At 46.4% G+C, this 25,954-nt stretch overlaps 1 protein-coding gene and 1 long non-coding RNA gene across 3 annotated transcripts; both read left to right on the forward strand.

Annotated features, from left to right (window-relative positions):
• The first annotated feature begins 376 nt into the window (after positions 1 to 376).
• Positions 377 to 19,405, forward strand: Cmas (cytidine monophospho-N-acetylneuraminic acid synthetase). Of its 2 annotated transcripts, none has more exons than NM_009908.2 (8): positions 377 to 717; positions 7,978 to 8,120; positions 8,245 to 8,400; positions 11,495 to 11,628; positions 14,214 to 14,308; positions 14,857 to 15,028; positions 15,806 to 15,959; positions 18,841 to 19,405. In NM_009908.2, the coding sequence occupies exons 1-8, from the start codon at positions 464 to 466 to the stop codon at positions 19,029 to 19,031; spliced, it is 1,299 nt and encodes a 432-aa protein (NP_034038.2). In that variant the 5' UTR covers positions 377 to 463; the 3' UTR covers positions 19,032 to 19,405. The 2 variants fall into 2 exon arrangements, with proteins under 2 accessions (NP_034038.2, XP_030110994.1); XM_030255134.1 differs by lacking the exon at positions 377 to 717 and adding an exon at positions 735 to 992.
• Positions 999 to 3,545, forward strand: LOC115490443. The gene is made up of 2 exons (XR_003956544.1): positions 999 to 2,301; positions 2,558 to 3,545. It is a non-coding gene; the product is annotated as an uncharacterized LOC115490443 (long non-coding RNA).
• Positions 19,406 to 25,954: the final 6,549 nt, after the last annotated feature.

Below are 25,954 nucleotides of genomic sequence, written 5' to 3' on the forward strand. Positions count from 1 at the left end.
TAAGCAATTCTTTATGGCTAGGGGCTGTTGCCCAGTAAACCCGACTCAGCTTCTCATGACCTGAAGTTACCTAGTATGTTGATGGGGAGTGGTTGGAGAGGGAAAAAAAAGGGAAGAAGGAAGAAATGGAGGAAGGTGTAAGGGGAGGAAGAAATGGGAAAACGGAAAGAGGCTGGAGAGGAGGAGATGAGTGGAGGAGGACTAATTCTCATTTATTTTAGAAATCTCCAGACATTATTGAACACTGCACAAAGCGCCATTCAACTAGAGGCTCCTCTGAGCTCACCTGGCCGGCCCCACTGCAGGGTGACGGCGCGGGGAACTACAACTCCCAGCGTGCCCCGGGGCTGGCGGAGCCGTGGGCGTGGCCTACAGCTGCCACAGCAGGCGGGCGGTACCGAGTGGAGTCGGCGGGGCCGAGCTCCCGGATGTGGAGACGTTGGAGCGGCGGCGTGGGAGGAAGATGGACGCGCTGGAGAAGGGGGCCGCCACGTCGGGGCCCGCCCCGCGTGGACGGCCGTCCCGGGGCCGGCCCCCGAAGCTGCAGCGCAGCCGGGGCGCGGGGCGCGGCCTAGAGAAGCCGCCGCACCTGGCAGCGCTGGTGCTGGCCCGCGGCGGCAGCAAAGGCATCCCACTGAAGAACATCAAGCGCCTGGCGGGGGTTCCGCTCATTGGCTGGGTCCTGCGCGCCGCCCTGGATGCGGGGGTCTTCCAGAGGTGCGCATGTGCGGGAGCCGGGCCCGGGTCGGGGGTCGGGGGTCGGGGTCCCCAGGCCTGACCCTGGGTCGCCCCTGCTTGATGGGCGCCTGTCACCTCTGGGCTGCGCAGACTGCCGGGTGCTGCAAGGCCCGGGAGGCAGCAGGTGCATGAATGGAGTCGAGTTGGGGCTCCCCAGCTTAGAGAGTCTTCCCTCACCTTTGAGAAAAAAATATTCTCTGGCTGTGAGGCTGTGAGTCAGCACAAAGAGGAAATGGTCCCTACGTGTGTACGAGGTATGACTGTTTTATGGGTGTGAATGGGTTTAGCCTACCTCTTGAACTTTGGCCTCACTAAAGGCAGTTTTTATCTCTGCATCCTCTCGGCCTCCACCGGATTGATCAGGAGTTACAAGTTGATGCCATTCATCAAAGGAGGGAGATAAAAATCCTTTGCCAACAAGGAATTTAAATGCCCGTGCTAGCTGCATCCAAATTCTGCTTGAATTTATTGCTACCTTTTGATGATTTGGCTTTTAAGATGATTGATTCAGAAGGCTATTGATTTCCCCATATTATGAAGGCAGATTTTTTTTTTCACCCAACTGACATTGTTTAAAGATGGGATAGCAAAAGATATAAATGTATGAGTTTTCTTTGTGTTTTGACTCAAAGGAAGCTCTGGGTGGAGCTAAAGAAACAGCTGGCTTCTGAAAATAACACGTAATAGGAAGTGTGCTGAGGAGAGATAGGGGAGTATCGTGAATTTGGTTCAGCTCAGTAAACATTTCTTGAGCCCCACTTTTTTCCATACACACGCAAGGAGATAGCAAGACGGTCCGTGCACAGTTCTATCCCTTACGGAGCTCTCGATTGGTTTTTGTTTGGTTTTGTGTTTTTAAACCTCTCAGAATGCAGACTGCAAAGGAGTGAGAAGTTAATTATGTATAGGCCACAGGGACAAAGTAACATCTATGAAGGGAAAAGAGTTTGAAGTCATACTGACCATAGATTGAGAACAAAATTATTGTTCATGACTCTCAGGTCCCATGTCAGGAAATGACTTTCAGAGTGGATTCAGAAAGGGTACTGGTAGAACTGGAGAAATGGCCCGGCGCTTGAGAGCACGTACTGGTTTTCCAAAGGACCCAAGTTCAGCTCTCAGCACCATTGTTGGATAGCTCACAACTGCCTGAAACTCCGCACCAGGAGATTGGATATCCTTTTCTGGTCTCCACAGGCCCTTGGTCTCACGTGGACATATTCACACTATACAATCTTTTAAGGGGAGTGGGAGGGTAATTGATAGAGGCGATGGCTCTGGACAGAATGCTTGCCATGTAAGTCTGAGGAACTAAGATCTCATTCCCTGAGCCCACATAAAATCCAAGTGAGAGTCTAGTGCATCTGCAATTACAGCAGGACAGGAGAATCTGGAAACTCAGGGGACAGTCAGCTTGGTGTACCCAGTGAACAACGAAAGAGAGACCCTGTCACAAACAAGGTGACATGTGAGGACCAGTGCCTGAGGTTGCTCTCTGACCTCCACACATGTACCAAGGCACTCATGCATGTAGTCACACAAACGCCCACCACATATGCACAGGTAAGTCTTTATGTCCCGTAATTAGGCTTAAGAACAAAAGATGAATCTTTTATTCAGCACGTGCTGTCTATTACTATGGGACTGGGTATTGCTGTCTTGAGCCAAGGGTTAGAGCAGCAGCAGGAGCCAGCTATGTAGAACCATTGACAGGCGCAGCCCCATGCCCCCTCTGGAGCCATGGACACTGATAGGAAGAGTAAGGCTTGTTGGGCACAAGCCTCGAATCAAAGGTGACACCCCTGTTCCATCTCTTCAGAGGTGATGCTGTGCAGAACATGCGGGATTTCTGAGGAGTCAACTTTTAGCCCTAGTCACATGGACACAAGATGGTCATCTGTTTTCTTGGTTGTCTACTCTCTTGATGGTGTGACATCCAGGTGTCAGCAGGCATTCCTGACCCTTGTAAACCTGAAGAAAAGTGACTGATTGGAGGTGATGTGACAGATAGCTGTCTTCCTGACAGTTCCCCTTACCCGTCACAGACAAGGCTGCCCTACTGGTTAGTTCTTTGGGGAGTGTGGTTAAACAGTGAAAAACACACTTGTTAGTCCATGCCACATGCTGTGATGTCCAAGCTCATCTCTGCACTTCCTGGCTGCCATGAGGTAGACATCTCTGCTGCACTGTGTTCCCTCCACCATGATACTCTGCCCCATCACAGGCCACAATGTTCACGCTAAGCAAGTAATAGAAAGATGTCAGAAAGTGACTCAAAAGAAGTCTTTCCTTAGGTTGTTTGATGCACTATCACCACAACTACCACAGCTGAGCAACATGTAGAACACGTGTGTGGTATCAGATGAGATTTGTTACTATAAGTACACAAGATGGTGTGCTCTGTCAGGAGAATCTGCAGTTTCTTGTCTCAGGATGGGTTGTCCCTTTCTGATGTCAAGCAGAGTGTTAGGAGATCCATCTGCCTCTGCATATGTGACCATAGTCTTTGTCCACTTAAGACCATATTGTTGATTCGGTCTCGCTCTCATGGCATTCCCACCTGAGAAGTTGCAGTGCCTCCGGTTGAACAGACTGTTCCTGGGAAATCATGATGGGCTCAGAGACCCCTAAGCCCTCTCTTACAGAGTGAACTTAGGAAGTTTCAGTCATAAAAACTCTCTCCTCCATGATAGGACTGTTCAGACATGTACCTTCCCTGTTCATGTGAACTGCGGACCTTCTGCAGTGTAGCTTGTCATGAGGATAGGCACTTGTCTCTCTTCCTGTCTATAAACTGTTCATAAATACAGAAGGTTCTTTGTGTGGACTGACTGTTTGAATACCTCTTGATGCCTCTCCCTTGCCTCTCCTGTCTTTAAAAATGTTTCCGGTTTCTGATTTCAGGATACTGGAGTCTAGTTTCTTCCTTATTGCAGTGGCTGTGGAGGACAGCATGCCCTTTGTAGTTGTTAGTGTCTGGGTTTCGTTAGTTGCAGCACCTGTGCCTTTCCAGGAGCAGTCAGGTCTGCTCGCCTTTACGTTTGAAAATCCTTACCTCATCAGACCCCACTGTATCCCTGACTCATCCTCAAGCCAGTCACTGTTAAGTAGAAAACAATGCCTGCATTCCTTCAGTCAGCCCACCTCATAAGTCCACAGACAGCCCTCACGGAAGCATCATGAGGAAGGCTAGAGAAGTCACCGAGTGAGGAGAGCTCCTGCTTCATTTATTGGAACGTATCTGTGTGGGGTCCACTGGTGAACTAGCTCAGCAGATAACTACACTGACTACCAAGCCCAAGAGTCTGAATTTGGTCCCTGGCATCCACATAGTGGAAGGACAGAACAGACTTCTCCACACAGGCAATTGTGTGTCCCTCTTCCTGCACACCACAAACATAAAGTGAAAAAAAAAATGTAGATTCATCTACACAAAATCCCACTAAGAATAATGCGAGCATCAGCTTCTCTGTAGCAGTCCTCCATCTGTGGAGGACGTGAGCCCTTGCTGCTCTCTGGTTCTTTGAGCTGCGTATAGTACCTGAAGTGATAACAACGACTAGGAGGAATAAATCCCTTCCATGGGCCAGCAGCTTGAGCTGGCCAGCTCTACCCTCTAACTGGTCTGACAGACCTCACTCTGTTTCTAGTGGTGCCTGCTATGAGCACTAACCCTCTGTGAGGACCTGTCAGGATTAACTGGGTAAGAGAAGGGGCCAGCAGTGCTTCCCTGAGTCTCTGCTGACCCACTCTGAAAGTAGCCCAATACTGCTGCTTGGTGCCTCAGTTTTTAGGATGGTGAGGGTGTTGACCACAGCTTCTCTGTAGTAGTCACCACACCCACCATTGCCCCTTTGTACCCCAACATCTCCATGTACAGGGTGGATTTGAGCATACACCTCAGAGGAGAGGCTCATTGGGGATTCAGGGAGATAATGTGCCCTCAGCCCTGATGTTAACTGGCAGTGCTTCTTTGTATCGAATGCTCTGAGAATAATCTGTCTCTTCCCATGGGCCATGGTTCCCTTGCTTGTAAATGAAGAACTAGTAATCCTGAAAATGCCTTTTCTTTGACTTTGGACGGTTAATGGAAATGTGTCTTTATTCTGTCTTGCAGATTCCAGCAGACTTTTTCTAGACAGGACCACACAATATATATTGCCAGTTTTGCAGGCCAGATGGTCTCTGTTGTAATTTCTCAGTTCTGAGCCTGTATGTTAAAAAAGTGGGCATGAATGAAGGAATGTGGCCGTACACCAGTAGACCATTACACAGTCTGAGAGAACCCTGTCCTCCTCATTCTGGTTAGCAGCGAATCTTAGATCCTCCATTAAGTGTATGCATTGAGATTGAACTGGCTTTGTAGGACCCCCCGGAGGACTTTGCAGCATCCTCCCTGCCTGCAGCGCTTGCTTCTTTCTTCAGCAAACACTTAGGTTAGGAGGAGATGGAAGAAGTATGTGGTGGCCTGTTTCAGTGTGTTTTTCAGGACCAGAGATTCTTTTGTTCAGAGCCATGCTTTGACTGGGGATTAGGGGCAGAGTTTTCAGCCTGCACATGGTAGAAGTTAACAGAACTTTTCCAGGTTACTAACTCTCCTGAGACGGTCAGCAGTCCAGAAACTAGCTGGTGAGCATATTCGCTAGAAGACTGTTCCTCGAGCCTGGAAGACCCGTGATTTTCAACCATGCGTTAGCATGGTGTGAGCAAATCAGAGAACAAGTTGATCTTTTGACTCTTGTATAACATAGTGGTGAAAATTGGCATACATTTTAGTTTCATTTTTAAGCCTTCATGTTTATGATTTGTGAGGGGCCTGTGCTCTATTATCATCCTTGAAATGACACTTTGTGGTTTAAAGTCATTGTCACAGGCACCATAGTTGGTACTGTGTGTATTGAGTTAGGTGGAGCATCAGTTCATTCCAGATTAAAGCCACTGACACTTACTTCCTGGAGTACTTTCTAGGTCTGCTCATTCTCAGACATTCTTTCACTTACCCATTCCATCTGATGGCCCTCAACCAAAGAAAGGTGTGTCCACTGGTCCCTTGTGTTAAGTACGTTGTCACATGTCATATAAGCAAAGCTTTTTAGTTTTCTTCCAGATTAAATTAGCCAGTGCACAGTTTGTTACGTCTCCTGTTTCAGTGCCTCTTCCTTCTGTGGCAGGCAGCTTATATTTAATGCCCATCGCTGTATGCACATCTATAGTTAGCAGCACCTGTGCTGTGCTGTGCTGAGCTGAGACATTGCTGCTCGTAAGCATTCTCCAGCCCATCCATTCATCAAACACAAGCCAAGTATGTAGTAGACAGCAAGAACTGTAAAGCATGTGTGGGAAAGTTAAGGCATTAGAAGGAGTGTGGGTACCGAATTGATTCTCGAGTCTCTCCCTGACTGCTTAGCAGGAATTACCACATTGTATGGGCCTGTCTCTACTGAAAGGCCAAGAGGAAGCATTGTCCTGAAATAGCTGTCAAACCCCAGTCCAGACAGACCCCAGCAAGCATTTCTGAGATGAGGAATAAGAGAAGGAAGGAAGGGGGACAAACTGATAAACTTTTTAATTTATCTTGCAAACATTTAAAGCTGATCCCTGGACCTCCACTGTAATCATCACACAGTTCTTGGGCTGTAAAGTAATTGCCAGAGACACGTGCCTGCATGCTCCTTCATTTTTCTGTGCTTTCCTTATCCTTCCCTTCACCTGCAGGTTCAAAGCCCAGCTCAGTTGTTTCATTAGCATCAGTGTTCCACTGCGGGCAGGGGTAGGGAGTCTGTCACCAAACCATCTACAGCACAAAAGAAATCATAAGGAGATGGGGGCTTAGTGACTTTATCCTCAATTTAAATCCTCAATTATGTATCCTTAAATAGATAGTGGTGGGCCGTGTGTGTGTGTGTGTGTGTGTGTGTGTGTGTGTGTGTGTGTGTGTGAGAGAGAGAGAGAGAGAGAGAGAGAGAGAATGAGTGATCACTCTCCACCTGATTCCATAAGGCAGGGTCTCTCACTGAGGTTGGAGCTAGGCTGGCAGACAGCAGTCATCAGCAATCCTGTTTCTGTCTATCAGAATTCTCGGTTACAGGTACACCTGGCAGCCATGTCTGGCTTTTTCAGTAGGGACTAGAGGTTTGAACTCAGATCACCTAGTAAATATACTCACCACAGAATCATCTTTTTTCCAGCCCGTAAATCCTCTTTCTACAAGTGCGGAAGGGAATATATGAACTTAATAAATGAAATCTAGAGGGTAGAAAATTTCCTTTTCTTAAGTGATCTTGGAAATAAGGTGTGTATATTCTTTCTCTCTCCGTAAATGCTGAATGAATTGGACAGAAAGAAAAGAGTACACGTGTATGACAGAGTCCAAATCTTGAACTATCTGCATCCTACCATTATTAAAGCATTGTGGTCCAAGTAACATTTATGTCCTCTATATTTAGAAATGGGAGTTTGTGAAGGTTCAGAAAAGAGAGCCTCAGTAGAGACTAGCTTGTCTGCACAGAGAAGCACTTGGCTCTCTGTCTCGGGCATACAGAATGCAGTAGGCAGCTGAGCTGCGGTGCTTAGAGCTAGGCCTTCCCCAGCCTGTGCAGCCATGGTCTCTGCCACAGTGGTGAGTGCTCAGATGTCCACATGCTCACTGCTTTAAGCATAAAGTTGGATTTTTCTGGGCACGGGAACCCAAGTCTGGACATTGACTCTCTTCTGATCATCAGTTCAGCTAAGTCCAGTGTACTTTACATACATATTCCTGTCCTGTGAATGATACTTTGGGTTTAAATTGGCAAATCACCTTCAGCTCGCTTTAGATTTGACTTCTAGTGATATCTTAACGTAGTCTATGACTATCTCAAAAATACTGAGTGGGTTCATTTTTCCTAGTTTGTAGAAATAGAATTTTGAACCTAAATAACATTCTCTGTGTGTGTTGCTCTTTTGTTTTTGTGCATTGTTTTTGGATCTCTGTTTTTTTTTTATTTTGGTTTTGGGGGGCGTTGAATCAAGGTCTCCCTATGTGGCACTAGTTGGCCTGGGATTCAGGAACATCACCCCAACCTGCTTCCTGAGCCTTGAGGGTTCAGGCACATACCACGATGCCTAGATTAATGTTGCTGTACTTGTGCAAAAACTTTTTCAACGCCAAGTTGTGTGCATTGGTGCGGAGCTCTGCCTTACGTTGGCAGTCCCTTCTGGTGACTCTGTTATTTAACTCTCTTTTTACTGTCCAAACAGTGTGTGGGTTTCAACAGACCATGATGAAATTGAGAATGTGGCCAAACAGTTTGGTGCACAGGTCCATCGAAGAAGTTCTGAAACGTCCAAAGACAGCTCTACCTCACTAGACGCCATTGTAGAATTCCTGAATTATCACAATGGTATGAGTTTGACTACTCAATTCAGATCGTACCAACACAAGCCTTGTGTGAACATTTCATAAGACGTCAGTATTGTGTGATCACCAGGGTGGTGCTTGATGCCTTCCTTTTGTGTTGTCCTCAGAGGTTGACATTGTGGGGAATATCCAAGCCACATCTCCATGTTTACATCCCACTGACCTCCAGAAAGTTGCAGAAATGATCCGAGAAGAAGGATATGACTCTGTCTTCTCCGTTGTGAGGCGCCATCAGTTTCGATGGAGTGAAATTCAGAAAGGAGGTAACCAACTCATTGTACTAAAAGCCAAGCTTTGTTTTGTTTTGTTAGTATAAACATTGTCAGCAGAAAGAGAGCTAGGGAACACTGACAGTGCTTGGGGTACAGCTGCAGTAGGCAGTGACAGGATATTCCAGTCTAGAACTTGCTATAAAGCAAAATGGTGAAAACCAAAGCACTTCATCCCCCACTCTTCAGACGTCCTAGCCTATGTTTCTGTGAGCTCTGAAGCAGGCACGCCAGTTTTCATAGCAGAAGCTTTGTGTTTGCTCTTGGCCTGTTAGGGGAGCCTCAGACAGATCATACCAGACCCTCCCCAGGGAGACCCTCAAGGTAAAGTGATGTGCTAGGCCATACATCTGAAAGAAGCTGGGAGTGACTAAGTAAACACACTCAAGAGTGTGAGAGAGTGTGAGTCACAACACTCAAGAGTGAGTGCCAGGGACAGCTCTTTCATCTCTTCACGTGCTGTGATCCTTTGGAGCCCCTGGGAAGCAGAATACAGCTGGTGGATACCATGGAAACCAGGCTGGCATTTCTTGGGCTCTGTTATGTTCCTTGTTTATAAAGTCATAGCTGCTGTGCAATCAGTACATCACAGGTTCCCTGTTACATTGTCTATGCTTGTGACGGTAGATGTGCCGTCCAACATGGCGGTCCTAGCAGCACTGGAAGTGCAAACTCAAGTGTCTCTTAAAAGTAGCGATACAAATGGCAGGAGAATGAGGAAACAGCTACGTCATTCACCACAGCGTGTGATTCTGACCCCCCAAATGTGTAAAAGAAGGTTAGCCATAACAGCCTTCCATAGGCTCAGCACTTGGTAGACAGAGACAAGGGAGTCCTGGGAGAAGCTGGCTGGCTAGAGTCATCAGTCCGCAAGCTCTAGGTTTGAATGAGAGGCCCAGCTGCACAAAGTAAACTACAGAAAGACAGGAAAATGCCTGAGGCCAATGTCAGGCCTGCATTCTAATACATACACCCCACACGTGTACACACACATTCTAACATGTGTCACCATCTTAGACCTGTGCACACAGCAAAGAGAAGGAAAAAGCACACAGTGTTCCTGCGATTTAAGAGTGAATTGAGGGATCACAGTGTCTTGTTAATAATCCTATATTTACAACATGGTAATTGTTTTCTTCTGGCATTTTAAGACTGGTTTCTGAAGCTGCAGCATGAAGATGCCACTATCTTCTATGTTTTCTCAGTGAGAACCAGCTACCATCTCCATGATCAGTGATTTCTCAAGTCTAGCGTGTCTCCTTCTCAGCTGCTCTTCAGAGTCTCTGGTTTCTCTTCTCTACAGCGTGGTGTGGCTCTGCTTTTCTTAGTTCCCCTGAAGTAGGCTAGAAACTTGCTAGTGTGTGTGAGCCCTGAGGTGTTTTTCTGCACGTTTTCTTTGTCCTCTTTCTGGAATCCATACTAAGTTAGTTTTTAGTTTCTGGTTTGTATTTCTCTATTGACTCTGCTCTCTTTATTTCTCTGTCAGTTTTGAGCAATCAATCAATCCTAGCTGGTGTGTGTTAGAGTATATTAATTATCTCTTCAGCCAGTTTAGCTGTTGAATTACTTCAGGTTTTTCCTAGTCTGCATATTTGAGTTCATCTATTCCCTGTTGAAGTTTCCATGTTTATCCAATTCAAGCTCTTTTCCTTTATGTCTTTAGCATACTTATGGCAATTACTGGACCAGTTCTTGGTATAAACTCTAGCATTTTTGTTTATTTCTGAGTCGCTTCTCCTCCCATTCATCCTCTTGAATGTGGCTTTCATATTTCTGCTTCTCTAAGTGTCTCATGATGTGGCAAGCACTTGCCATAAACATTGGAGTCCACATTTCCCTTCAGAGAGCACGGACCTTCCCTGTGAGACACGGGAATAAGGTGCTGATGATGGTGATGCAGTTGTACTAGACTCATTAGACTGATTCCAGCCCACTGCCCAGTGCAGGTGCACATTACAGGAAGGTCTTGTAGGTCCAGTTGGCTCCCTCTCGGCTGCCATAGACAGGCAGGAAATGCTAGCACAGAGTTATATAAGGACAGGAGATGCCAATGCATGGTACTGGGAGGACAGGAGACACCAGCACACGGCGCTGTAAGGAAAAGACAGAACCAGTCCCATGGTCCTGTAAGGTTCCTGCCTGGTCTTCCAGCCTCTCCCGGCACAGGGACTTGGGGGTAGGAAGAACTGGTGTTATGGTTGTGTTCCCTATGCCTGACCGTCTGTGGCCCACATCCATCAGTTAGAATCGCTCCTCAGGTCCTCACTCAGCACAGTCTCTGCTTGGGCCAAGTGTGAGCAAGCTGCAGACCACCCATCCTCAAGCTCCATAACCTGTTTCCCAGGAGAGGGCTTGTCCTGGCCCTTCTTGTTGAATCCTGGATTTTTAGCTGCCTGCCAATACTCAGTGTATGCATACATAAGGCTTTGAGTTCAGATCTCAGCACTGCGTAATGCTGGGCATGGTGGCACATGGCTGTCATGTTATCCCACCACTCAGGAAGTGGAACCAGAAACATCAGAAGTTTAAAGTGATAGTCAGCTAAGTAGGGAATTTGAGGCCAGCCTGGGCTACATGAAACTCTCACAAAACAAAACAACAACCAAACAAAACAGAACAACAAAAACCCAAAAAACAAAAAGGTTCAGTGATTTAATAGGAAAGTCCCTAGTTTTCTATGACAATTCTGTGAAAGCACATTGTACCCAGGTTAGGTAAATACACACACTGCATGACTGCATCTGAACTAATGAGACATAGACTGAGGAGCTCAAGCACAGAGTGATATTTGATGCCAAGTCGCGGTCCTTGGAACTGGTGAAAGGGTGGTGCTTGCCCTCCAAACCCTCAGCGCCTGTGTACCCCTCTTAACCCTGCGTCTCTGAGTTTCCTCACGAAACGCCGCTCTGATACTAAGTATTTAAAGGGAGGCGAGTCGTTAGGATATTAGCAGTTGTCCTTTACAGCCTTTTGTTTATCTAGATACAGATGTCTGCATTCTGAGGGGAGTTTTATTTGTGCTTTTAAAGTTATTAAGTGAACAGTGTCTATTCAAAGTAATGTAGACTACTGTAGCTTTTGCTTTTAGTTCGTGAAGTGACTGAGCCTCTGAACTTGAATCCAGCGAAACGGCCTCGTCGACAAGACTGGGATGGAGAGTTATATGAGAACGGCTCATTTTATTTTGCTAAAAGACATTTGATAGAGATGGGTTACTTACAGGTTTGTATATTCATTTTATACAACTCTTCAAAGCCTTCTGTGTTGTGCTCTGGAGCTCTGGGAGAAGCAAGGTTAGCATCTGGGATGTTAACCTGCAGCATTGCCTCCCAGGAGCGCTGTGGGATTCCCAGGAACTGTCTGTGTAGTCTGCTCAGTGGAACACTGAGATAAAAATGGAACGGAGGCCGAGAGCTCCTGCCATCCGGGTTTGCACTAGCCCCTCAGTGTGTGTCCATGTTAGGTTACAAGTAGATCATGGCTGTGTGGTTAAATAATTTCTATACTTTACAAACAGAAAACAACCAATTCAGCAGATCTGAGAGAGAGTCGACCCACCTAGTTTTCTCTCTGGTCACCTTGGCTGTGTCAGTCTGTGTGCTCACTTGCTGCTCGCAGTTTGGAGAGGTTGGCCGTCTCATTCTTAGAGCCCATGTGGCTACGTCATATACTTGAAAATTGGCTCATTTTCACTGTTGACGACAAGCTCTCTTACAGTGGACTATGAGAAACCTTACGTGGGTTCCCTACCCCACCGTGCAGAGGGAACCACCATGGCTCTGAAAATGGAATAGTGAGGCGCTGTGGGCACTTAGGAGTACTGGCTCCTCTCCCAGAGGACCCAGGTTCACGTCCCAGCAGCCACGTGGCAGCCTACAGCCATCGGTAACTCTAGTTCCAGCAGATTCAGTAGCTTCTTCTTGTGCACAGACACGAATGCAAACAAAACACAGTCTATATACATGAAAATAAATACACTTTTAAACATGACATAATTCAGGACAGACACAACACTGCCAAAATTGAGATGGGCCCTTATTTTACGAAAACAGTGGGGAACAGGTTGCAGAGCATGGATAGAAGGAGCTGAGGGCGGGGGCGGGGGTGGCGCGGAACGCGGGGAAATGGCCCTGGGTAAAGCACTTGCACAACTGTGAAGACTGAAGTTCAGAAGCCACTAAATGCCTGGGGTGTGGTCCTGCCTGTAACTCCAGTGCAAAAAAGGGAGACCTGGCCACCATGGCTACCTAGGGTGGTCTGTCCCAATGAGTAGGTGGAAAGTGATTGGGGGACTCCCAATGTGACTCTGAGGCCTTCACACGTGTATGAGCACACGTACTTGTACACCTACACATGTGTATCCACACACGGGAACATCATGCACTGAAGACTAATTTAGTGGTGGTCCACCTTCTCAACATGCAGAAGACTAGTTCCAACTGCTAGCACCAAAAGAAAACCTCTAAATGTTCTGAGAACAAAAGATTTTTTTTCCTAGTCTCTAGGACAGTATTGGGCATTCAGTTTTGGTGTAGAGTTGAGGAAGGCTAGCGCTCTCTCTCTCTCTCTCTCTCTCTCTCTCTCTCTCTCACACACACACACACACACACACACATATACACACTATCCCTAGTTCTTTTCTAAGGACACCTGTGGTCTAGCCCTTCCCTAATGTGTAGATAAAAATTGTGTTTCTCACTGTAACAAGATTTGTGAAAACAGTTTTTACTTTTCATTCTCTCATATATTACATCCCGACTGCAGACTCCTCCCTCCCCTCCTTCCAATCCTTCCCCCACCCACCTCTCCTCTCCCCTCTTTCCTCTCCCTCAGATCCACTTCTCCATTTCCCTTCAGAAAAGAACAGGCCTCCCAGGGGTGTTACCAAACGTGGCAAAACAGCCTGTGATAAGATTAGGTGCATACCTCATTTCAAGGATGGACAAGGCAACTCATGGAGGGAAAGGGTCCCAAAAGCAGTCAGAAGGGTCAAAGACAGCCCCATCCCACTGTTAGGAGTCCCACATAAAGACCAAGCTACACAACTGTAATGAATATGCAGAGGACCTAGGGTGAAAACAGTTTTTAAAAATTTAGTCTGCCATCAATGCGAGGAGAGGCCCTTGGTCTTGCGAGGATCATATGCCTCAGTACAGGGGAATGCCAGGGCCAGGAAGTGGGAGTGGGGGTATAGGGGGTTTTGGGGATAGCATTTGAAATGTAAATGAAGAAAATATCTAACAAAAAGGGAAAAAAAGTTTTCCAACAATTGATCTGGTCATTGAAACAACATCAGAGGAAACATTCCTCTCTCAGCCTGTGCCCTGGACTCTGCCTCAGCCTAGTCATGCACTGTGCACCCCGCGGACCTGAGGCAGTCGGTACAATGGTACTGTAGGTGGATAGTCCAACACTGTAGGTGGTACTGTAGGTGGATAGTCCAACAACACTGGCCAGGGACCAGAGACCTGAAAGCCTGGTGCTGCTGTCAGGGGACATTGGAAACTTGTCATCTGGCAGAGGAAAAGCAGCAGATGTCAGTGTCCTAGACATCTGCTGTGGTTGGAGTGCTGGAGGGAGGGCGTCCTCTCCACCCTTTCACCTTAAATCCTGGCTGTTTAAAGGAATGCAGGGAACCTGCGCGGTAGACAGAATTCAGAACTCACTTGTTTGGCTTGAGTCTCATTTCCAAGTGATCATTTTGGGTGTGTCGCTGGCTTACTAGAGTCTTTGTTTTCTCGATGTAAACCCAGATCCAAGCTGCATACACACACATGAGTAACACTCAGCATCTCTGTTGTCTTCAGGGTGGGAAAATGGCATATTATGAAATGCGAGCTGAGCACAGTGTGGATATCGACGTGGACATCGATTGGCCGATCGCAGAGCAAAGAGTTCTGAGGTAAAGGAAGGGGAAAGCCTGAGATAGCAGTGGACCAAAGCCCAGGTCTATCTTTAGCAAGTCTAACTGGCCTAGGCAGTGACTGGAGACAGTCTTTGTACTCAGTTTCCTTGAATGGGGGAGGTGTGCATATAGAACACTTGCAATGACTTTTGCGATGAGCTGGGAGGTGCAGTCTGGCAAGCAGTACTGCCTGTTGGAGCTCTCGTTCTGTCTGCAGAGTGTGAGTGAAGTGAACTGAAGAGGAGTGTCTGAGTGACCCACAGCACTGCTCAGAGCAGTGTCTGAGTGGTCCACAGCCCTGCTCAGAGCAGTGTCTGAGTGGTCCACAGCCCTGCTCAGAGCAGTGTCTGAGTGGTCCACAGCGCTGCTCAGAGCAGTGTCTGAGTGGTCCACAGCGCTGCTCAGAGCAGTGTCTGAGTGGTCCACAGTGCTGCTCAGAGCAGTGTCTGAGTGACCCACAGCGCTGCTGTCTGCTGCTGCCTGTGGCAGGAAGCATGTTGGGACTGTTGAATTTGTGCTCACAGTTCTGTCTCGGTTTCTTTTAGATTTGGCTATTTTGGAAAAGAGAAGCTGAAGGAGATAAAGCTTTTGGTTTGTAATATTGATGGATGTCTCACCAATGGCCACATTTATGTATCAGGAGACCAAAAAGAAATAATATCTTATGATGTAAAAGACGCTATTGGCATAAGTTTATTAAAGAAAAGCGGTATTGAGGTATGTGCCCCCTTAGTGTAATCATAACCTGCAAGATTCTGATTCAGGGAGCACTCCAGCACTTAAGAGATTTAAAGCTCACTATTTCCATGAAGTTTTTGAAGTATTGCTTGGTGTATTCCTAGAGAACTATCAACACTTGAAAGATAAAATTGGGCTTTTTTTGAGCCATTAATATTTTGTACTTAGTCATATTTTAAATATATTTCTTCCTTTTCCATAGGACCTTAAACAAGGAAAATTTCCTTAACTAGCGTTGGCAACTAGAAAGGGGCAAGCTCCATGTAGACTTTAAAATATGGCTTATTCGTGTGAATGGAACTATTAATTCAGAATAACATAGTGTATAGAAGTATGTTTTTCTTAAAATGAAGATTAAGCCAGGCCCAGTGGTGCAAACTGGAAACCCCAGTTACTAGGGATCCCGAGGTCAGGGACTGACGCCGCTCAGCAGTGCCTTGTCTCAAGTTAGACATGGAAAGGAGGCTGGCCTGAAACTCAGAGATAAGACACCTGCTTAGCATGTGTGCACATGGTATGAGAAGGAAAAAGTAATTACAGTCACTAGGAATGTTCACTATGTGATGCTCTGAGCAGGTAACCTACAGGGAGCAGGCTTTGTGTCCCTGGGCACAGCTGGTGTGGTGCCTTGATAGCCTTGGAAGTGAAGCAAGCTTTGTGAGGCTCAGGGGACCATTCATTTGTGACATGAGTCTTCACAGATTCATCAGGCCTATCTGTTTCCCTCTCCTCCTAACGACCCCACTTCTTTTCCAGGTGAGGCTCATCTCAGAACGGGCCTGCTCCAAGCAGACGCTCTCTGCCCTAAAGCTGGACTGTAAAACAGAAGTCAGTGTGTCCGATAAGCTGGCCACCGTGGATGAGTGGAGGAAGGAGATGGGCCTGTGCTGGAAAGAAGTGGCCTATCTCGGTGGGTCATCTGAGGCTCTGCTTACCCTGTCAGAAGTGACCAGAAGGGAGGGCTCCTAAGTGACTGATGTAGGGAAGTGGGGAGCTCTTAAGGTGCAGACCAGAGTACTCCATTAGTACAGTCTGGGCCCGGGAGAAGGCTGGTGTGTAATGGCAGTCACTTCCCATCTGGTAACCAGAGGTTGCTCCCTAGGATATGTCTGGTAAAAAGAGAGAAATGGCCTTTGAAAGTCATTTAACCTCTAACTCTCTAACCTCCACATGAGAGCCCTGGCACATGCTTACCACCACTACCCCACCCACAGATATCCATTGACACAGCTGTTCCAAGTCTACCGTGGCAGGCAGTGTGTCAGAATCGGCTAGTGGACTTTCTCTAGCACATACTGTGGAGTCACACTGTCACCACCACCGTCAGTAAGCTGGACGTGTCAGGAGTCGATGTCTTAGGGCTGCTACAGAGGCTGTACAATCCAGGCAAAGGGCCAGCAGGCTCTGACACATAACACTTTTTACTGTTTGCTTTTTAACTTACACATTTTAAGGAAGAACTTGGGGGACAGTGCCACTGACAGAGAGAAAAGGAGCCACCTCCTGTCCCACACCAGCAGCCCATGCACACGAGTGGACTGTGCCAGCATCTGTGTTTAGTGGCATGTTCAGAGCTGTGTGAGATGTGCTTAGCTGATCCCTGCTGCATGCACACGTGGAACTAGTTGCCTGAATCAGCATCAAGCCTGTAGAGTTGACAGCCTGGTGCTATCAGCATGGTCTTAAAGAAGAAAAGTTGCTGATGTGCACAGTGACTACACACAGATTGTGCACGAAGCAGACACGGACAGATGACACCGGCCTCACGAGGCCCACACGAGCCTGTGTTCTTGAGGTGCTGGGATAACTTTGGAGCCCAATATAGAGAACAGTCCAATAGCACATTTGCTATAGAAAGCACCACCCATGTGATACATAGGATTCCTGCTGTACCCATTTTCCATGAGGCTCAAAGAGGCTTCCATATGAATGACTGTGTGCTCATCATCAAAGAGTGAACTGTACTAACATTAGAGAGAAAAACAGAAGGCTTCGCCTCATATAGGAACTGTGCCATTTATGTAGGCATAGGCGGAGAGTCAGACTTCAGAAGGCATTGACAAAGGAGTAGTGATAATTATCCTGGATCGTAACGTTTGTTTGCATTAAAGAAAATGCTGCTGTGGTGAATATGTATGGCTTAAACACCCCTTCACCACACACACACACACACACACACACACACACACACACACACACACACAACTTGGAGATTAGGAAGTAGAGAATACTTCCTAAATGTTTACTTCAGAATGCAAGCACTGTTTCAAAAAGGCACATAAGAATACATGCCAGGCCTGTAAAAATGGTTCACTAAGAGCACTGCTATTCTCAGAGAACACAAGTTTGATTTCCAGCACACACAGCAGTTTACAACCAGCTGTAACTCCAGCCCAGGGGATCCAGCGCCCTCTTCAGGCCTCCAGAGGCACTGTATACACAAGGTGCAGAGACATGCATGCAGGTAACCATTCAGACACATACGTCTTTGAAGATTCCTGAGCAGTGTTAGTACTGTGCTGGACGTGGTGCTGTGTGCCCATAGGCCCAGCATGGGAAGGCAGGAGGATCGTAGGTTCAAGCTTGCATCTCGATAACTCTTGTAAGAAGAATTTAACTTTAGACAGGATCACTTAGAGTAACTCGCGTGTTACTTCTCCATGGGAACCATTCAGTTCAGTACGTGAGTTACAGGGGAACATTTCTGTGGGTGGACACTAAGCACTGGGAGGCAGTGTTTTCTCAGTGCTACTGGTAGTCGGATCCAGAATGGTGGCTATCTCACTGGTGGCCTCTGGTGTTTCTTCTAAATGAGGTATTGGGCAGGGCAGGCAGGGGAGGGTGGAATTTAATATTTATTTCAGTGCTTGCAGTGTGACAGCCTTCCTACACATACTATATGACATAGAAGCCAGAGAGCTGTTGTAGCTGGGAATGGGGGGACTTGGATTAGCAAGTGCACCATGTGGGCTGGGCTCCTGATTTTTAAATTTCAAAATGAAAAAGACAGTTCAGAAGGGCTTGGAAAGGTGGCTTCAGACCTCAGTCTGAAGAGCCAGCACGATGGCCCAGTGGATCACAGGACTTGCTCCAAAGCCTCATGGTAGGAGGAGAGAAGCAGCTCCCACAAGCTGTCCCCTGCCTTCCGTGTGCACACACACCAAGTACATGAGCAAGCTAACGACTGAGAGACCTCTGACACTCACCTGGCCTCCTCGCCGCTGTGCCCACACACGACGACGAGTGTTGACATACTTGGTGATGTTTGACCATAATCAGTTATTAAATTGTTTTAAGGAATTGTTATTTATTGTGTGAGTTTGATCACTATCTTTTTATTAGCTATAACTGCTTAAAGGCTTGGGAATGAGGGCCAGGATGTGGTGGTGCACCTTTAACAGCACGGCGGAGGCGGAGTCTGCCTGGGGAGTCCTTCCACACTCTACCTCTAAGGAAGCTAGAGTATAGGCCATAGAGAGGAAGAGTGATGAAGTCATCTAAAGCTGTAATCACTCCACATGATAGCTTGGACCCTTACGTGTATTTGATTTTTCACTCAACAAAGCTATCATTTGTAATTCAAGTACAGAGTTTCTGATCATTATAATACACACAGTAGGTAAAGGGTATGCTCCATGCTCCCTCCAGATCCCAGTCACACTTGGACTTAAAGGGATTGTTTTGTTCTGTATGACTGTTAGTATTCCTATGGATATAACTATTACTGGTTATGGTTTGTATCGTTTTGCTGGAACGTTCTGCTTTCATAGTGAATGGTCTCTGTCTCACAGGCAATGAAGTGTCTGATGAAGAATGCCTCAAGAGAGTGGGCCTGAGCGCTGTTCCTGCCGACGCCTGCTCCGGGGCCCAGAAGGCTGTGGGGTACATCTGCAAATGCAGCGGTGGCCGGGGAGCCATCCGCGAGTTTGCAGAGCACATTTTCCTACTGATAGAAAAAGTTAATAACTCATGCCAAAAATAGAAAATGTTGTAGTGTGGGGGAAAGGGAGATTGAAGCCTTTTCCAGCCATTTTGCATTGTTTTGATCAAGTCCCGAAGTGTAATCTGCAGGTGTGTGGTCTGATCCGTGAGCTAGTTCTCTATTCTCAAAGCTGAGTTTTCTCCAATCATGGTTCCTGAACCCATGACATAATCATGTCTGTTTTCCTCTTGATGCGAGGTAATTACCGAGGGATTGACCTAGTCTTGCTCCGACCTCATAAACAATCCACTCTGTATTGTGCCCTGTCAAACTAGTGTGTGTGGTGTTAATGATGCTGGGATTTTATTTATTGTAAAGCAATGAGTCTGGTAAGACACCCCTGTGTTAATAAAGTTACCGTTCACAGACTTGAAGTTTCTGTACTGTAAGACCTGTCCTAGGCATTCCCTTCAAGCACTAGCTGTATAGATTCAGAAGCAAGAGCCGACACCAAGTCTGTAGCACGCTGACTGCTTTGAGTGTGCACACAGTGAGCGCTCACACAGGTAAATACAGGGGTTTAAATACATTCAAGCCTGTGCTTACTTGATTTAGAGAGGGCAGAATGAACCATTGGCAGCTATGGCTGAAGCAATGCTACCTTCATATACTGCACTCAACTTTCACTGTGACTTCTGTGGCCAATGCAGATTGTCCTGGATCCCAAGAGCTAGGCATAAATATAGACACTTAACAAGCAGGAAATGTGGCTCACAGAACATTTACAACTCTTTCCACCATCAAAAAAACCCAAACCATTAGTGCTGACAAGTACGGCCCACTGTATGTTGCCAGCAGTTCTGTCACCGTGGGTCTGCGATTCTGAGTCGTCCCTAGAAGGCAGACACAAGTTAGGAAGAGACAGGTGGCTTTGTCATCATTTCTTTGCCTCTTGTCCTGACTTTGTTCTTGACTTCCTTTGTTGTTTGATTGTGTGTGCCCCAAGGTTCTCGCCCCAGGTTTCACCTCTAACCTTAGCACGGACATCTCAGATCTAACAACCCCTAGTCTGTAGGTGAGCCCTGGTTATACACGAGACAGCTCATGTAACAAACCAGAGCACTGGCCTTAGTCTGTGAGCTCACTGACCCCATTGTAATTGTCACGGCCTAGGGACTATGGTGGCGCATGCCTCAGGCACATGTCTCAGGAGGCTGGGACAAAAGGATATGGAGGTCAGTGCGTGTGAACTGTCCCAGATAATTTAAAGTGACTTAAGATGGCTTTCCTCAGTTTCTCCTGCTTAAATAGCAAGTTCTGAGTTTGATGCTGCCGGCCCAACACCCTTTCAAGTTGTGTGAATGGTTTTTCTAGGTCTTTTGTTCACATGTTTGATGTTATCTTTTGTAGAATTTTCTAGGGGCTCCAGGCTGACCACAGAAAACAACCACTTCAGGTCAAACACTGGCCACAACCTAGTATTTTCAGCCCACTTCCGATTACTCTGGGTTGCTCCCAGTCAGTCAAGGTGTTGTGTTATTTCCCAACAGTGCCCCTGTTTAGCCTGTTGTCAAGTCTCACCCATATCAGCATGAGCTGTTCATTCCTCAGAAAAGTTCTCCCTCGGAGCCACTGTGAGAGAAAATAAAGTACCCTAGGGCCCATGTTCCAGTCACCCAAACTGTACAAGGCAAGAATAGAGCTTCACTGTTGAAACTCGTACTTACTTACATTTCCACTGATAGAAACCCTGGTCAAGAAGATGTGTGTTCAGCTGTGGCAGGCAGAAGCCCACAGATCACCACTAGATCCTCCCAACAGGAAATGGCCAGGCGCTGATAGAGACACTTTTGGAGATTGTCTGAACAGTAACCCAGACTCATCCAGAGAACCTCAAACTTCCCAAAGCAGTTGCAGCCAGATACCATGGAGAGGCGATTGAGTGGTGTCTGATAAAGCCAAGGATGGGCTGTCGGGTGAGAAGCACTTGGGGTTGCTGGCAGGGCTGCTAGCAGGCTTTAACAGGATCTGGATCTTGGGATCCAAGCAAGAGAATCCCCATGGCCATAGGCAGAGGGGGAAGAGAGCTACTGGAAACTCCTTCCTTACTCCTCAGAAGACTGCGAGCCAATGTGAAGGCTCTTGTCCCTCAGCTCAGGAGAATCCATTATAAACAACAAAGATGGCTTCATCAAAGAAGGGAGCAGGCTGGGAACACCACAGGAGACAGGACCAGAGCCCAGGAGGAGTCCTAGGAGACTGGGGCAGCGTAAAGAGTGATCATTTCAAAACAGCCCAGCTTCTACTACACCCCAGAAGCTCACCGAGTCTCCAGCAAAGTAAGTGATTGGCATGCCCTGCCCTGACACACACACTCACTCACACTAAAAATGAATTAAAGGGAAATAGTGGAATTCAAAGACATGGAGACAAAAAGGTCTATGACACCAAGTCAAAAGAAGTAGAGCATAGATAGGAATGTAAGCAAAACAGACGAAATGTGTGAAGCAATGATGGCCAGAAACCTTCCAGGTTAATGGAAAGAAAGCCGTGGTGGGATCTACAGGCAGCAGGGAGAACAACCCAGAAGAATGAAGATCACTCCAGGTGGGCTTCATGGGAGCAAGAACAGTGGCCTATAATGTCGGAATTCCTATAAGAATGGCTTCCAATCTCAATCTACATCCAATGGGATTTTCATTCAAGATTAAAAACAATAACAATCCTTACACACACACACACACAACAACAACAAAACTCTTCATTGCCCAGGAGAAGAGGAGAGGGTGGTGGTGGTGATGATAGTAGTAGTTTAGAAAGAAGAAAATGCCAGAGGTAGATTACAGTGATGGCTCTAACGCAATAACTGTACAGTGTTTATGCAGTGATGGCTATGTAATAACTGTACAGTGTTTAAACAGTGATAGCTATGTAATAACTGTACAGTGTTTATACAGTGATGGCTCTAACGCAATAACTGTACAGTGTTTATACAGTGATGGCTATGTAATAACTGTACAGTGTTTATACAGTGATGGCTATGTAATAACTGTACAGTGTTTATACAGTGATGGCTATGTAATAACTGTACAGTGTTTATACAGTGATGGCTATGTAATAACTGTACAGTGTTTATATAGTGATGGCTATGTAATAACTGTACAGTGTTTATGCAGTGATGGCTATGTAATAACTGTACAGTGTTTATGCAGTGATGGCTATGTAATAACTACAGTGTTTATACAGTGATGGCTATGTAATAACTGTACAATGTCTAGATAAGGGATGCTAAGCTGAGCTATGGACACAGGATGAGGTTGATGCATATTCATAGGAAAATGAGTCCTGTGGTGGTGTTTAAGGGTGTGTTGGGATTCTTTCTAAACATACATGTTAAGCCTCCAGACAATCACTGGAAAATACTCGCTTATAGAGGCTGAAAAGATGCCGCACTTCCTGCTCTTCAGCAGGTCCCAGTGCATTGCCAGCATCCATGCTGGGTGCCTCGGTGGCTCACTGAGAGCTGGTAAGTCCAGCTCCAGGGGATCTAACACCATCTTCTGACCTCCACAGGCACCTACAGACCAGTGCACGTACACACATGCATGCACTGACACAGATGCACATAACATTTTTAAATTAAAAAAATAAAGTAAATTCAAAGGATATGCAGAGAGCAGAGCACTTGGGGTTCCACCTTACCTCCGGAGTTGCTGAGCCCCTTCCTGGTCCCCAGCAGGGATCTCTTTCCACCCTCCACACCCTCCTCACTGCTGATAGCTGAGCACTAGCTGTGTCCCCTACTTTCTACCTGTCTTAAATATGCCCTCTTTCTTCACAGCTGGTTGCTCCATATTCATGTGTATTTTAAATGACAAAGATCAGAAGAGAAAGCCAATCTGTTTACTGTCACTATCTTGTTCCAAGCTGGTGGGTACCTTAAATTACACATGTCACCTCTTAGCCTGAAGGACACATGCCTCTGCTTGGGGGAGGGGGAGATTGCCTGTAGACAAACCTCTTGTGACTTTGTTCATTCACCCAAGGTGACTCGCTCACTTTTCATACACGTTCAGTGACTGTTTGGCTACCTAGCACTGTTGCCTTATTGCTGCAGACCATAAAATTAACCTCTATATATCTTTTCTTTTAATCCACACAGCTCTATAAAGGAAGTATTTTTCTTCCTCTATTTTATAGATGTGAAAATTGAGCGATAGACAGCTATAACTACCGGGGGTCAGACACTAGGTGGCAGCTCTAGAACATACTAAGGCAGCAGATGGGCGATTGGTAAGGCTTCTTCGGAGATGGCCCCTCAGCCAACACCAAAGCTCTTAAAACAACAATTCACTATAATTAATAATTGTGCAAATATGTGTGCTAGCCCTCCCCTGGCGTGAGAGGTGTAGAACCCGGGGCTTCGGTCTAATAGTCTGCATATTAGGAAAGCCCACTCAGTGGTCTGTGCGCACGGAGTTGCTAGAACCCTGTAGTTGAAGAAGTTGGAATAAATACAACAGGGTAGGACTCAGGCTCAGAAACTGTCCCATGCCCTCGTTCCTCAACACTCTCCCATGACAATCGTCCTCTGGTTCTCAGTCAGCCTCAGACATCGATTGCTACCAGCCCTCTCCTACAGACCCAGACCTGTTCGGAGGTGAGGTTCCCAGTGCTGACTGGCCACGTTAGTATTTCCAAGATGTATAATCCCTGGCCTTCATGACACCCTGACCCCCAAACAAACAAATCACGAGAGCATTCATGTCCATTTAGCAAAAAGCCTGATGCTCTGACAGGTAGAGAGCAAGACAGGAAAGTCGGGACAGGATGTGGCTAAGGAAATGTCACCATGCTGCTATACACGGTGCTTCCCATAATGCACTGGTGTTCTGTCATCATCTTCCTGTCTCTCTGGGGTCTGTTCCTGGAAAGGCACCTCAATTTAATGCAAGGGGATGGCTTTCCCAAACCTCGGCCATTTGCTTCACAGGAAATAGTGAGGCCTTCAAGTTCCCTTTCTTTGATTTGTGCATTTCACATTTGTTATAGCAGAAACCCATGTTCAGACAAAGCTGTGCAGAGTGGAACAGAAGAGAGACCAACGGCTAATGTGAGCACACCATGCCTTGTCTGTCCAGGGGAGTTGCAGGCAGTTCATGCCCAGCCGTAATTAGCCCTTCACTTGATTGGCACCTCTGGAGGCATACTGTGACAAGGCTTGTCACCCTCTGGCCTCAGTTTTCTTTGCGTTCGGAGTTCCCACCGGTCTTTGGAGTCTCAGGGGAAACATCACTGAAGCCTAATGAAGGCTCACAGCTCAGGAGCTGACCATGCCAAACAGGATACAATTGACCTTCATTAGGAACAAAGGAAGAAAGAAACGAGTAATATTAATAGTATCCATTTGCATAATTGCCTGATTGAAACATTTCTGTCTGGGGATGAATAAACTCACTTCTCAGTCTAGCCTATGCTACCTAGCAAGGGTTAGTTGACCACCCTCATTTATTTTAATTAAAATCCCACTTGGGCCAATTACTCAGGAATATACCCTTTCTCCCCAAAGCCTGTCTAATCATTAGAGGGCATTGTCCCACAGCTTGGCTGAATGTCCCCTCAGCGGTCAGTGACACCAATAGATGCTGGTGACAGGCGATTTAAGTAATGGAGAATGACTACAGACCACTGTTTGCTTTTCTCTATGGGAGCAAATTCTATGTAAGTTAATATAAACTGCCGAAATAAAGAGCAAATTTGAAATGAGACAAAATCACGGTTTCATAAATAAATAAATGTATACACACATATTTATCCTGTTATTGAGTGATGCAGGATTTGATCCTATTACGTTCAAAGAGTCTCCTCTTTTATCCCAAAGGTAATGGTGATAACAGCCCCAAGATTACTAAGGGTTTGTAAGCCCTCCTGGCTGACTACCACTAACGCTGAAAACTTGAAACTACTCCTGCATATGTTTCAAAGAAACTGGGGGAGGTGGAGAGAACCCAAAAACCTGCTGATATCCATTTGCCCAAATCTGTTTGTTATAGTTTTGAGATGACAGCCTTCACGCTTTGGGAAAGGAATTATCCAGATTCTCTTTATCTAAATGGAATAATAATTAGTTGTCTCTAATTAGCTTCCTAATTGGCTACTTGTGGGGCTTGCTGAATTGATGGCTCATTGGCTCCTGTGTCCTGTAGCTTTTCATCCAGAGAAGGAAGCCACGGGAGCCACTTCCATAGCCTACTCTGTGGCCTGAGAAAATTCCTCCTTGATCTGAACCTGCGCAGAGAGAGCCGGGGGCGTTAATCCCTTTACGAGGCTAAAGTAAAAGGCAATGGTGTGAAAATTATCTAAACTCAGTATTAGTCCCCCTTGGCGCTGATGTGCAGTTGGTTGATTTTTATTGGTATTTTATAAATGTGTGAAGAATTTTTCTATTTGATAGTCTCACATAGTACAAGAGGAGATTGCCAGGAAAAGATAAGGTTAAGGAGGCTGGAAAGATGGTTCAGTTGGGAAAGTGTTTGCCACGCAAGCCTGACAGCCTACGCTCTGCTCCTCAACCCCCATAGAAGTCCAGGCACAGTGGTGTGCTTATAATCCTCACAAACGGGGAAGACAGAAGCAGGAGGGCACCTGATCCTTGGGGCTCACTGCTCGCTGAGTCTTAACTGCTAAGCCAGAAGTTCAATAAGAAAATCTCATCTCAGAAACAAGGTAGAGAGTGATTGAGAAGGATGCCAAATATTGGCCTCTGGCCTACACAAACACACACATACATACACACCCCTATACACATACACATACACACTATACACACAGAAGAACTTTAAAAATACTTATAAGTATGCCATGGTACTATTTAACTTTCTTTTGATATAGAATCTCACTGTAGCCCAGGCTGGCCTTGAATTCACTCCATAAGTAAGGCTGGTATTGAACTCAATACCAGATCCACACTGGCCTCAAATTTA

This window comes from Mus musculus, chromosome 6 (assembly GCF_000001635.26).
Source record: "Mus musculus strain C57BL/6J chromosome 6, GRCm38.p6 C57BL/6J".
Lineage (NCBI taxonomy): Eukaryota > Metazoa > Chordata > Mammalia > Rodentia > Muridae > Mus > Mus musculus.